Genomic DNA, 14,635 nt, shown 5'->3' on the forward strand with positions numbered 1-14,635 from the left:
CTGCATTTGAAAAAATGAAATAGAAAAGGAAATAGGTCAGAGTATATCACACATAATGAGACTGCTTCGTGAAATTTTTGTTACATATATGAGGTATGTGTGTGTACTGGGTAGAGATCTAAATTGTGTTTCTTCATATGGGTTGACATTAAACATTTTTTGGAAACCACTCCCTGAGGAAGTGTCTGTTTGAAATTAGGAGAAGTTTTATTGGGAGGAACAATTGGGAGGGAGGTTTGGGAGAGGAAACGTCAGTTGAACAAAACAGTATTTTGACATGGAGTGACCAAGGCAGTGATTTCCAGAGTTATTAATTTGTGCAAGCTAAACTGCAACTAGACATTAGTCCCATTAGGTCGTAAGCTTATAGATTACACCTTCTTCATTGTTTTCTATTTTATTTTTCCCTTTCTTTAGTTTTTAGTGAAGGATGTTTTGACAATTTATCCTGTCATATATACTTAAAGAAAAATTTAACTATGCCAGTCTAAAAGGGCTAGGTGTATACCCAGATCAAGATAAGTTGGTGTCAATGAGGATGAAAATGTGAGAACCCAATGGAGAAGAGCAGTCCGTAGGAAGGAACAGTGGAGCTCAGTTCTTCTCACCACTCTCTTCTCCCACCATTCGGGGTCTCCACCATCGTCCCACCGTAACCTTCCAACCACACGCCCCCCAGCATGCCTTTTTGGGATGTGCTGACCACTTCATTCTTTGAAACTATTATTCCAGTGTCCTTGCTATTGATAGGTGAATCCCTGAAAAAAATGATATAAGACCGTACCATTTAAAATTTGATGGAAAGATCAATACAAATTATCCTCACAACAAGCACTGCCATTCAAAACTTTTAAAGTGACCACTAGAAAGATGGCGGAGCAAGAGCAGAGAAAAATCCCTTTGGTTCCAGAAAATCTGCTGCAAAAGAGGAAGGCTTGTCAAGCCCTCCAAACCACCCAGGCAAAACAGGCACTTTTGGCAAAGAAGAAGCAGAGGAAAGGAAAAAGGCTCAGGTTTAAGGGACTGGAATCATTCCTCCGTGATTCCTGGCGGCAGAAACGCGACAAGGTGCATCTCAGACGACTAGAAGTGAAACCTCACGCCTTGGAATTGCCAGATAACATTCCCTGGCCTTTGTTGTACGCATCGAAAGGATTGATGGCGTGAGTTTACTGGTGCAGAGAACCATTGCAAGACTTCGCCTAAAGAAAATTTTTAGTGGTGTCTTTGTAAAAGTCACCCCCTAGAACCTAAAACTGCTGCGTATAGTGGAACCCTATGTGACCTGGGGATTTCCAAATCTGAAGTCTGTCCGAGAACTCATTTTGAAACGTGGACAAGCCAACGTCAAGAATAAGACCATCCCTCTAACAGACAACACAGTGATTGAGGAGCACCTGGGGAAGTTTGGCTTCATTTGCTTGGAAGACCTCATTCTTGAAATTGCCTTCCCAGGGAAGCATTTCCAGGAGATCTCATGGTTCTTGCGCCCTTTCCACCTCTCAGTGGTCCGTAATGCTATCAAAAATAGAGTGGGCTTCCTCAAGGAGATGGGCACACCTGGCTATCGGGGTGAACGCATCAATCAGCTCATCCGTCAGCTGAACTAGACCCAGGTGTCAAACTGTGGTAAATTTTTATCAATGAAGTGGAAGCATGTGTTTAATTGTTTTGGGAATTTTTATCAAGTATCTTCAGAGAAGATTATTTCCTGCTTTATCTTCAAAAACCGGAAAGGAAGGGTCAAAGAAAAGACAGTAGCTGGCCAGGCGTGATGGCTCACGCCTGTAATCCCAACACTTGGGAGGCTGAGGTGGGCGGATCACCTGAGGTTGGGGGTTCGAGACCAGCGCGACCAACATGGAGAAATGCCGTCTCTACTAAAAATACAGAAATTAGCCGGGCATGGTGGCATATGCCTGTAATCCCAGCTACTCAGGAGGCTGAGGCAGGAGAATTGCCAGGTGGAGGTTGCAGTGAGCTGAGATCATGCCATTGCACTCCACCCTGGGCAACAAGCGAAACTCCATCTCAAAGAAAAGAAAAGACAGTAGCTTATGTTCATGGCAAGCACCTCTCATCACAGTCCAGTTCCAAGGAAAAATTCCAGTGTTTTCTGCATTGGGTGCTGCATCGTCTGAAATCAGCACATTCCGTGGAGGAAGGAGTCCTGCTTTGTTGCATCTATCTTAGGGTTTAATGTTGGTAAATGAGTCACTCTAGCATTTGTACAAGGCTCCCTAAGACTTCTGCAGCAGTTGACCAAGCCCAGGGACATAACTGAATCTGGAGAGTCCTAGGACCTTGTTTTGAAAAACACTGAAAATACACATAGGAAGAAAGGCATACAAATAAATGTTCACTTGTCTCTGCAAAAAAAAAAAAAAAAAATTTTAAACCTACTTGCTATGGCTATTGATATATAAATATTAATAGCTATAAAAGCTATTTGCTGTGGGGAAAAAAAAAATCCCTAAAATAGCAAATTTTCTTTTTTCTTTTTTTTTTTTTTTTTTGAGACGGAGTCTCCCTCTGTCGCCCAGGCTGGAGTGCAGTGGCCAGATCTCCGCTCACTGCAAGCTCCGCCTCCTGGGTTTAGCCATTCTCCTGCCTCAGCCTCCCCAGTAGCTGGGACTACAGGCGCCGGCCACCGCGCCCGGCTAGTTTTTTGTATTTTTTAGTAGAGACGGGGTTTCACCGTGTTAGCTAGGATGGTCTCTATCTCCTGACCTCGTGATCCGCCCATCTCGGCCTCCCAAAGTGCTGGGATTACAGGCTTGAGCCACTGCGCCCGGCCTCCAAATTTTCTTTTCAGAGCTCAGTTTCTTACCAGCAAATTTTTTTATTCTCTAGGCTTTTCCCTTTGGCCTAAAAATATTGAAATGTTCTCATGTGATCATTCATTCACAATTGAAGTTGGGGCCAGGCGCGGTGGTTCATGCCTGTAATCCCAGCACTTTTGGGAGGCTGATGAGGATGGATCACCTGAGGTCAGGAGTTGGAGACCAGCCTGGCCAACATGGTAAAACCCCATCTCTACCAAAAAAACAAAAATTAGGCAGGCGTGGTGGTGGACACCTGTAATCCCAACTACTGGGAAAGCTGAGGCAGGAGAATTGCTTGAACCTGGGACGTGGAGGTTGCAGTGAGCCAAGATCGCGCCACTGCACTCCAACCTGGGCGACAAGAGTGAAACTCCATTTAAAAATAATAAAAAGAATTGAAGTTGCCCTTGTAAATGTATTTTGAGGATAAGAAAAAAAAATAAGAATCAGCATCTCTTGAGTGAAGAAAGTTATTAAACTACATTCTTATTATTTACTTTTCCTTTATACCAATAATATATCATTTGCTTTCATGTTTTAGGTAGAGATCATAATGAGAATGGTTTTTAAGACTCTTTTTTTTTCAGGGCTGTAGTCTGTAACTGGGGAAATCTTTCATGTAGATTGGTGGTTTTCAACAGTGGAAGGAAGTTTAAAAAATGCATTCTGTCTGAGCCCCAACCCCTGAAATTCTGATTGTTTTTCTCTAAGATAATATAGCATAATGCCTGTGGCACAGACATTAAGACTTTACAAAGCTGTGATGTGCAGGCAAAGCAATGGCACTTTGAATTTTAAACTGGTGGGTTGGCTTTCCATAGGTGTCCCCATGGGTGTTTTCTGTTTCACTTTCCAAAAACACAGTTTTAACCAATGTTATCGTTCTCTATTAAAAGTGTTAGACACAACTCTCAAAGACAACTGTGTTTTAAATATACAGGCACAAGAGACTTCTTAATGTAAAAGTTTAATTTCCAACTTTTTAAATAATCTAACTGCTGTCCATCACAGTTGGATTGACAGTTGGATTACTCCAACTGTAATTTCCTCTTTAACTAATTTGAGTAGTTCTGCTTTGTTCCGTGTATTCTGGTTCATTCTGCCTTTTGTCTCGTCAGAAAATACAGGTTGGCTTCAGTTTCTCCTGGCCTTGAGGCATCTGTGTGTCCGTAGTTGATAAGGTCTGGATCTGTGTCCCTGCCCAAATCTCATGTTGAATTGTAATCTGCAGTGCTGGTGGTGGAACCTGGTGGGAGGTGATTGGATTGTGGAGGTGGAGTTCTCATGAACACTTTAGCACCACCCACCCTTGTTACTGTATAGTGAGTGAGTTCTCGTGAGATCTGGTTGTTCCAAAGTGTGTAGTACCTCCCTCAGCCCCTTCCTCCTGCTCCGGCCAGGTGACGTGCTAACTCCCCCTTTGCCTTTTGCCATGATTGTAAGTTTCCTGAGGCCTCCCCAGAAGCCAAGCAGATGCCAGCATCATGCTTCCTATACAGCCTGTGCAACTGTGAGCAATTAAGCGTCTTTTGTTTATGTAATAAATTACCCAGCCTCAGGCATTTCTTTATAGCAATGCCAGGATGGTGTGCCAGACTGTATCAGAGACAAATGATACAAAGATGACCAAGATACAGTATTTTGCCCAGGAAGAATATTCCTGTGGCCATTTCTGTCTTATATCAAGAGATAAGTGTGAAACAGCATATCCACAACAGTGTTTGTGAAGACAGTGTGAGTGGCTCCCAACTCTACCAGCAAAGGCTTCAAAGGAGTAATGACATTTGAATTGAGTCTTAAAGGATAAATGTATTATTTGGCCTGACAACGCAGAAGAAAAAGACATTTTTGTCAAAGGTATCAATCTTGTAAAAATGCCACAGTTCATGACTTGTACCAGTGAAGGTAGCAAGGTCTATGTGTTGGTGATGAATTTGCAGGGGATGAGTCTGAAGAAACAAGACTTGGGAGAGAGGGTGTGAGACCTTTTTATGACATGCATAGAGTTGGCACCTCAGCCTTTGCATGGTAGGGAGCCAGCCGAAGGCTACCTCCATGACAGATCTACGCTTTGAAAAGACAGGCTGGGTGCAGTGGTCAGGAGTTCGAGACCAGCCTGGCCAACACAGCAAATCCTGATCTCTACTAAAAAAAATAAAATAATTAGCCAGGCATGGTGGCGCACACCTGTAATCCCAGCTACTAGGGAGGATGAGGCAGAAGAATTGCTTGAACACAGGAGGCGGAGGTTGCAGTGAGCCGAGATTGTGCCACTACACTCCAGCCTGGGCAACAGGGCATGACTCCGTCTTAAAAAAAAGGAAGATACAACTAATCTATATTCCTTTTCGCCAGAGATCACCACCACTAACAATTCATTCCAGTCATTTTCCCTGCAGGTTTTACATACGTAGGAAAATTTTACATCCCAATTGTTAATTTAACACTATGAAAATCATTTCTTTTTATAATAAAGACACTCTATTAGTATACTTTTGATGGCTTCAAAATTACTTTTGTATAGATGCAAAATTAAAATATCAATTTTTTTTTTTTTGAGACGGAGTCTCACTCTGTCACCCAGGCTGAAGCGCAGTGGCACGATCTTGGCTCACTGCAAGCTTTTCCTCCCAGGTTAAAGTGATTCTCATGCCTCAGCCTCCCTAGTAGCTGGGACTACAAGTGCACACCACCAACCCTGGCTAATTTTTTGTACTTTTACAAAATACAGAGAGAGACGGGGTTTCACCATGTTGTTCAGGTTGGTCTCGAACTCCTGACCTCAGGCAATCCGCCTGCTTCGGCCTCCCAAAGTGCTGGGATTACAGGCATGGGCCACTGCACCTTGCCTCAAATTGTTTCTTTAATGGTTATTTCCAAGTTTTCATAAATAACTTTGTACGTAACATTTTTGGGCATAAAGTTGTCTAAAATTATTATTTTCATAGGCTAGATACCTTAAGTACACTTAATGATTTAAATCATATTAACATTAAGACTTTAATGTTGCTATATTGACTTTTAGTAAAAGTACAAAACTTGTGCTTTAGAGTTTAGACATATTCAGAATATAAGATAGTTTTGTTGGATTTGGTGGACACTTGCCCTAGGAGAATAAAAAATGATGAATTAGTGAAAAATATTCCAGTTTTCTAATTTGCCAGACTCAATAAATGGTATTATCACCAACCAAGAAACACAGAAGATACAGGGAGAGCAGATTTTGCAGAAAAGATAAGGAGTTCTGTTTGGGACGTGCTGCCTTTGATATACTGCACTGGGAGAAAATCCAAGTAGAACAGAGTGGACAAGTGAAAATGTGCTATGGAATCAACAAGAGGGGTGGGGAGTCCACCTACCTAGATTTGAGAGCAGTTTGGCAAATAATTGTTAGTAAATGTCTTAGAAATTCATGGGAGAGAGAAGTTGATAAGAACAGAGGGGTAGAGGATGAAACGGAGGAACACTGCCACCTCCCAGGGTTGGGTACAAGAGGAGCCAGGGAAACAGACTAAGAAAGAGTGATCAGGGAAACAGGGAGATAGTGTTGTCACGGAAGCCTGGAGTGTGAGATTTTCCAGAAAAGAAAGAAGGAAAGAATAAATGGTCTGTAGATCCGTTACTTAGCACGATCAGACACATTGTCCCCTTTTGTTATCCCATAATGAAGTTTATAGATAATGTAATCTACTTATGCACAAAATTTTAGAAATTAATATAATGCCCCAACTATAATATGAAGTATATTAGGGTTCTCTAGAGGGACAGAACTAATAGGAGATATAGATATATAGAGATATAGATATAGATATATACATATATGTATAGATATAGATATAAAATGGGGAGTTTATAAAGTATTACCTTACACTATTACAAGGTCCCACAATAGACTGTCTGCAAGCTTGAAGAGCAAGGAGAGCCAGGCCGAGTCTCAACACTGAAGAACTTGGAGTCTGATGTTCGAGGGCAGGAAAAATCCAGCACAGGAGAAAGACGCAGGCTGGGAGGCTAGGCCAGTCTCTCCTTTCCATGTTCCTCTGCCTGCTTTATATTCACTGGCAGCTGATTAGATGGTGCCCAACAGATTAAGGGTGGATCTGCCTCCCCACGCCACTTACTCAAATATTAATCTCTTTTGACAACACCCTCACAGACACACCCAGGATCAACATTTATATCCTTCAATCCAATTAAGCTGACACTCAGAATTAACCATCACATTCAGGAAAAAGTAAAAGGAAAGTATATTTTATATAATAAGTATTTAACTATGTAAACATTGGGACATGACTAAAACTGACTGTACACATTGAAGGAGTCACTTGGTTGGTCTGATGTGCAGAATCACCATGCATGCTGCAAATGGAGAGGGGTCTGCTGAGCTGTATTGCTTGGGGTGCTGCAGATGACTTGAATTTCCAGAATGGTATTTGAACAAAACAACGTATAGTGTTTCCCTCAAATTACACTATGGTTGTATTGCTGTAAAGTCCCATGTATAAAAACATATTTTATGAGTACTTGTTGTATGATTCCACTTATTTAGAATTCTATAAAGTGCCAGGTTTTTTTCTTTTGTTATTTATTTATTTATTTTGAGACAGAGTCTCACTCTGTCACCCAGGCTGGATTCTCCTGCCTCAGCCTCCCGAGTAGCTGAGATTACAGGCACCCACCACCATACCCAGCTAGTTTTTGTATTTTTAGTAGAGACAAGGTTGCACCATGTTGGCCAGGCTGGTCTCGAACTCCTGACCTCAGGTGATCTGCCTGCCTCGGCTTCCCAAAGTGCTGGGATTACAGATGTGAACCACTGTGCCTGGCCTAAAGAGCAGATAAATTTGTAGATTCAGAAAACAAATCATGGTTACCTGGAGATGGATGTAGAGGAAGGGATGAAATTACAAATGCATGTGAGAAGACTTTTGTAACTGATAAGAGGTGTATGTGTCCTCGACTGTCATGATGGTTTCATATGTGCATACAAACGTCAAAACTCATCAGGTTGGCCGGGCATGGTGGCTCACACCTGTAATACCAGCACCTTGGGAGGCCAAGGTGGGCGGATCATGAGGTCAGGAGATCGAGACCATCCTGGCTAACAGGTGAAACGCCATCTCTACTAAAAATATAAAAAATTAGCCGGGTGCTGTGGCGGGTGCCTGTAGTCCCAGCTACTTGGGAGGCTGAGGCAGGAGAATGGCGTGAACCCGGGCAGCGGAGCTTGCAGTGAGCCACGATAGCGCCACTGCACTCCAGCCTGGGCTAAAGAGCGAGACTTCCGTCTCAACAGAAAACCCAAAACTCATCAGGTTGTACATTTAATACATGTGCAGTTTATTGTTCATTAGTTATGTTCAATAAATTTTTTTCAATAAATGTTTAGTAAAACTGAGCAAAAAAATACATTGGATAGCTATGTCTAAAACTGCATTAAGCTCTGATAGTTATAAGCAGGTTTTTCTCCTGTGGTGAGTGTCCATCAGGGATTTGAAAGTCCTACATGACACAGGACAGTTCTTTCTTATGCAGGACTGTCCATGCGTTTTAGGACTCCTAGCATTCCTGGCCCTGCCAATTAAATGCTAGCCCTTGCAGCAATCAGAAAGCACTCCCACAGCATTCCAGAACACTCCCTATGGACTGCTACAGTGCAAGGGGAAGCAAGCGTTCACAGCAGCAAGTGCCCCTCCTTCGTTTTAGAGTTCTGGCTGAGCAAGAAATCGGGGAAAATAACATAATGGTAATCGTGACCTCGGTGGGACTCTGTAGTTCTCCCTCCTGTCGGCTGATCGAGTTGTTCCACTGCGTCTACATAAATTGCTCCAATCCCTTTTTTCCTCAGAACTATAGGTTCTTAGGTTAACTCATTAGACATACGAATGTTGCTGTTCCCCTTAGCAATGGCTCTCATCCAGCCGGTTTCCACCCCACTTACAAATGAAATACGTTCCCTAAAGCTACTTCCAGTCTGATGCTCACATTTACCTCATTCAAACTGTATTTCAAACACTAAGCAAGACATAATGAAAACCTTGAAAGAAACAACGTCGTATTCTGCATGATTTGTTGTGGCTTTTATACTGATTGTATTTAGGTCCAAAAGTTTTCCGCATTTCTTCCCAAAAGACTATTTTACTTTAAGTCATGACTGGGGCAAGTGATTTGACATCTACAGCTTCTGTTTCTTCATAATTAACACACTTAAGAGACACAATAAATATGGAACCCTAAAATGCTGTAAAAGTGTAAGGTCCATCACCAGTGGGCCGTAATTGACTACAGAAGGCCTTGGTATGTAACAATAGGTAAGGTCTTTTTATGCTCAAAATTAGGACAGATGAGGAACATTGCTCCTCTAATAATTCTCTGACCTGTTGTTTTAAGGATTCAGGCCACGGATGCTCTTCTTATATATACCTCTATTTTGTTTCATGTTTATTTTTTCTTCTTCTGCATTCTGTCTTCCTACAGCCAAAGGGAATGGACAGCTTTGAGGTGGGCAGAGATAGGGTGGAAGAAGAGAGTTAAATTTACGGCTCTAAGGTTATGCTCTAATTGGAAGAGAACTAAAGAATTACAATTGATTTTCAGGAAACTATTTGAATGTCTTTCCCTATTCACCCTTTTTCCTCCACCTTCATACATATGTAAAGTCAAAATGCAAATTATAAAGTGTTTCTTGGCAGTGACATTTAAAAGATTGTTGGTTACTCTCTGTGTTCATCAGTAATAGATGTATATTGGCTTCTAATATGCTGAGGACTTGATTTAGATTTGTCATTCACTCAAAGGGACCCATGAAGGCTAAGGGTAGTCAAAAAGGATACTAGATAATTTACAATGTAATTGGAAAATATTCTGCTCAGACTCATTTATCAGTATGAGAGTGTCCAAGATTACTTTGCTAAAGGCTCTGTTAGATCATTCATGCAATAGGGATGAAGAGGAGAGAGAGGCTATACTTTGTAAATTCTATATGTTAATAAAATGAGTGCTTGGCCAGGTGCAGTGCCTCAAGCCTGTAATCCCAGCACTTTGGGAGGCCGAGATGGGCAGATCACAAGGTCAGGAGATCGAGACCATCCTGGCTAACATGGTGAAACCCCATCTCTACTGAAAATACAAAAAATTAGCCGGGTGTGATGGCGGGCGCCTGTAAGTCCCAGCTACTCAGGAGGCTGAGGCAGGAGAATGGCGTGAACCCGGGAGGCGGAGCTTGCAGTGAGTCGAGATCATGCCACTGCACTCCAGCCTGGGCAACAGAGCGAGACTCTGTCTCAAAAAAAAATTAGTGCTTTATTCATTTTCAGTCAGAAAAAAATAAAAATATTAGATAACAAACAGCATTAAACTGTTTTTCCCATTAAAAATAAATAATATTTCTCATTAAGAAAAAGTGTACAGTGTGCAGTTCTAGACTTAAGGTGTTGCAAAATAGACGCACAGAAAATTGATTGTGCTTAAAATGGCTGCCACATTTGTTCTGTTTTCTACCACATACCTCACTAGACATGATAAATACTTCTTTCCCAACCTCTTCTGATCCTCCCCACAAATTAAGTTTCATAACAGACTACCAAATTTTGTTCTAGTTCATATTCTTTTTTTTTTTTCCTTCATAATGCAATGAGTAAACTGTAGTGGCTTTGATTTATGTTTTTGCCTGACTTCAAAAACACTAGAGAAATTGTCCATTCTAAAAATGGGCTCATGGATCTTGAGCAGTTAACAGGAAAATGGGGAGACAGTCCTGTGAATTGCAGAGGAGCCTTGGAACTGCCCATCCTCACCAGGAGGAACTTGGGCCTCTGCTGGCAGGTGACGATGCGCATTACTGCTCTACCCCTCACGGGACACTGCCTTGTCTCCCTTCACCTGTGATTTAAAAAATTCCCAGTGGTCTTCAGTTTTTCTTATAAATTCTTTTAAATTGGCTTTTCGGGTCTAAGCCATTTATTTCTGATCTTGCCTTTTGTTTGTTCAATAGAACTTGAGACTCTGAATTCTAAAATCACATGGTCAATTTAATTTTTTTATGTTTGGTACAGGGTCTTGCTCTGTTGCCCAGGCTTCAGTGCAGTGACACAGATCATAGTTCACTGCAGCCTCGACCTCCTGGGCTCAAGCAATCTTCCCACCTCAACCTCCAAAACAGCTGGGATGACAGGTGCATGCCACCACTCCTGGCTAATTTTTAAATTTTTTATAGAGACAGAGTTTCACTGTGTTGCCCAGGCTGGTCTCAAACTCCTGGGCTCAAGTGATCCACTCGCCTGGGCCTCCCAAAGTGCTGAGATGACAGGTATGAGCCACCATGCCTGGCCTAATTTTTCAATTGCAATTTTTCTTAGATGCATGATGAAAAGTTAAACAGATTTAAACAGAGTTTCTGGAGAAATCAACTGAAGCACTGAAGTTTTATTTTCACAGATTATCATTAGACTATTTTCCTGGGTATTCATTTTATTAAGACTAATTTTCTAAATTCAGGAGTGGATCTTAGAGCACTTTCTCTCTTAGGGAGTAGATCTTTACACAAAGATTCAGAATCAGAGTATGAAAAGCAACGTGTTTTCATTGGTTCTCCTATTCTTTCTGAGATCCAGCAAGAAGAGAACTGGAGGGGTCCCTGCGAGAAAGAAGAGGGCTCCAGGAGGGCACAGCCTGTGTGGATGGTGACAAGATGGGAGGGTGTTCTAATAGTCACTCTTCTTGGGGAACAGTGTATTCCCCAAGGCTGGGGAAAGGAGAGGATTTCTCTGTGTGTCCCAGGAAGGCACACACCTGCAGCCTGGGCCCTACACACATTCTTTTGCTCTAGAGCAGGGATTGGCAAACTTTTTCTGTAAAAGACCAGATGTAACTATTTTCTGTTTTGCAGGCCATGTGACCTCTGTTGTAACTACTAACTCCACACGGGCAGCTGGCATGCAGCCACGGACTATACATGAGCAAGTGAGAGGAGCTCTATGTCACTATGGCTGTGTTTTTAGAAAGCCAGCAGCACTCCAGATTTGTCTGTGGGTTGTAGTTCACTGATTCCTGCTGTAGGTCATGCTTGACATTCTCACTGGGCAAGCTAGGTGTAGCCCCTATGTGAACAGTCAAGTTCCCATTCACAGAAAAGAGTCACCAGATATTTAGAGGCTGGGCTTCCCTAAGTGCCTGTGTTAATCAGGATATGGCCTGGGACATTCCAAGGGAAGTTTTAAAACATGCAGCCAGGTAACAGGTAGATCCTTGCATTTCATATATAGCATTGGAGCCTAAATTCAAACTACAGCATATGACAAAAGCCAGACCATCATATCTAAAGCCTATAGGCTTCTCCTGCATTTGAGCAAAGTCTGGCCAATGGATGAATGAATGTGCCTAACAAAATGTATAGCAACATACATGGGTGATATTCCAAATATGTAATAACTCTTAAGAAGGCCCAGGTACCTACCAAGAGAAACGGGCCTTAGCGGTAGACAACCAGCATGATTTTGTACCGGTGAGCACTCGCTGAAAAGAAGTTGTCAATAAATGGTAGCAGAGTGCATGCATGCACGCATTCATCTATTTATAAAAATATATACACATATATACATACATACTTTTGTTTCCAGAGCATATTGAGACCACTTGAGCTTCTCACCATGCATTTCTACATTACAAATCTTCAGCTTCCCTCACCTGCCTCCCCCTAGCACCCTTGCTGGACTCTCCCTCTTTCCCACACATCAACTTCTCCATTTCTAAAAGCTTCCTGGCCCCTGCCTTCAAAGAGGCCAAGATCTTCATTCTGTAACAATAGCCATTTTATTGAATACAATATTTTGTATTTGATGTGTAGGTCATTTTCTTCAGAAAAGGTAGATTGTCATGCAGGCTACGAGATCGGATAACCAATAAACTTCAGTCATTCTGAAGTTAATCTCGCTCTCTTTTCTTTCTTCTCTGAATTGTAAGTTCAGCTTTGTTGTTGTTTTCCAAAAATACATTATTACAACATCCTACGGGTCTTATACATAATGAGATTGGCAAGTGAACCTATTTGGCAAATTCCCATAAAACCTCTGGTGATTTAAAGGATCAAGGTTCCCCATTAGTCTACAATGACCTACTTGTTTTTCTTTCTCCTTTTTTTTTTGGTGTGTACACACACACACACACACACTTTTGTGGTTTTATATTTTATTCAAAAATAATTGAAAAATTTTAAATGATTCTTAAATTAAGAAATAACAAATGGAAAATTAGAAACAGACATTAGCCAGGTGCCTGGTAGGTGGCGGGGTCTGTGAACTGGTGATGACAATTAAATTAGGTTAATTTAAACAAACTTAAGAATTCACCAGAGGGAAAAATTTATATGTATGTGACCAATAAATATTTATTGAAAGTAAACAGACTTTGGGGCCCTATTTGTTTCCTACCTGTTCTTGTCATCCGGGTGTTATATAAGGTTAACTTTCTGGAGTCAGGTGTATCCACTTATAAAATCTGCCTTGATTTGGGAAGAGGTGCGTTTTTTTGTTGTTGTTGTTTTTAACCAGTAACTCCCCACCTGAAGCAAGACTTCAGAAATGGAAAAAAACTGGATCACTCTGTTGCTTTTGGAGTTTTTTCTCTGTCACTTGGAGACTGAAAAGACAAGATGGCTGCCAACTCAAGGATTTCCGCCTTCTGGAGGCCACGTAGCCCGAGCATCTGTGTTTGCTTCAGAACATTGTCTGAAGCTAAAATGGTCCTGGCAGTTGTGTCTTGGACAATACTTACAACTTAAGGACTCTGCATCTTCCTGAAACTGTATATGATATGTCTCCCCCACCTGCCTCTTCCCAGTCTTCTGTTTCCTTTTGTCTTCTATAATAGCAGAGCTTTGTTATCTTTTTAGAACTGGCACTGCTTGGAACAGATTTCTACAATTTGGAGGCCTATGAGAAGGGAAACTAGAGAACAGTGATTAACTTTAGATGATGTATTTAAGAATACAATTTTTTTTTTTTTTTTAGTCAGAGTCTCACTGTGTCGCCCAGGCTGCAGTGCAATGATGCAATCTCGTCTCACTGCAACCTCCGCCTCCTGGGTTCAAGCGATTTTCCTGCCTCAGCCTCCCGAGTAGCTGGGATTATAAGCGCCTGCCACCATGCCTGGCTAATGTTTGTATTTTTAGTAGAGACAGGGTTTTCCCATGTTGGCCAGGCTGGTCTCAAACTCCTGACCTCAGGTGATCCAGCCGCCTCGGCCTTCCAAAGTACTGGAATTATAGGTGTGAGCCACCGTGCCCAGCCTGTAAATTATTAAGCCTACACAATAACTTTCTGAAATATATTTCTTCAATACAGCATTCACTTTAAAAAGCTCATTATTCTAAGCAAAGTAACTCAGGAATGGAAAACCAAATATGATACGTTCTCACTGGGATCTAAGCAACGAGGACGCAAAGACATACAGAGTGATATAATGGACTTTGGGGACTTGGAGGGAGGGTGAGGAATAAAAGACTATGTATTGGGTACAGTGCATGCTGCTTAGTTGACTAGTGCACTAAAATCTCAGAATTCAGCATTATAGAATTCAACCATGTAACCAAAAACCACTCGTACCACCAAAGTGATTGAAATAAAAAATAAAAAGCATTTCCATATATACTAAAATTCTTTCATGTTTATGCATTTAATATATACTCGTGTGAAGCATGCATCATGCTAGACCCTGTGACAGACTGAGGGATGTCAGAATTAATCTAATGTCATTTCTAATTCCAAGTAGTTTAAAATTGGATAATTGAGATAAGTCATGTCTTCCAGCCAGTG

General features: G+C 41.6%; 2 protein-coding genes across 9 annotated transcripts in view; both read left to right on the plus strand.

The window, feature by feature from the left end:
• ARHGAP28 (Rho GTPase activating protein 28) overlaps positions 1-14,635 on the plus strand; it is a 197,430-nt gene that overhangs the window by 62,208 nt on the left and 120,587 nt on the right. The gene's annotated exons all lie outside the window — the stretch shown is intronic.
• Positions 858-1,887, plus strand: LOC123568045 (large ribosomal subunit protein uL30-like 1). The gene is given in 2 exon segments (XM_045368355.3): positions 858-1,117; positions 1,120-1,887. Coding segments are annotated over 2 exon segments (738 nt in total). The 5' UTR covers positions 858-870; the 3' UTR covers positions 1,611-1,887.

Source organism: Macaca fascicularis, chromosome 18, assembly GCF_037993035.2.
Source record: "Macaca fascicularis isolate 582-1 chromosome 18, T2T-MFA8v1.1".
Classification (NCBI taxonomy): domain Eukaryota; kingdom Metazoa; phylum Chordata; class Mammalia; order Primates; family Cercopithecidae; genus Macaca; species Macaca fascicularis.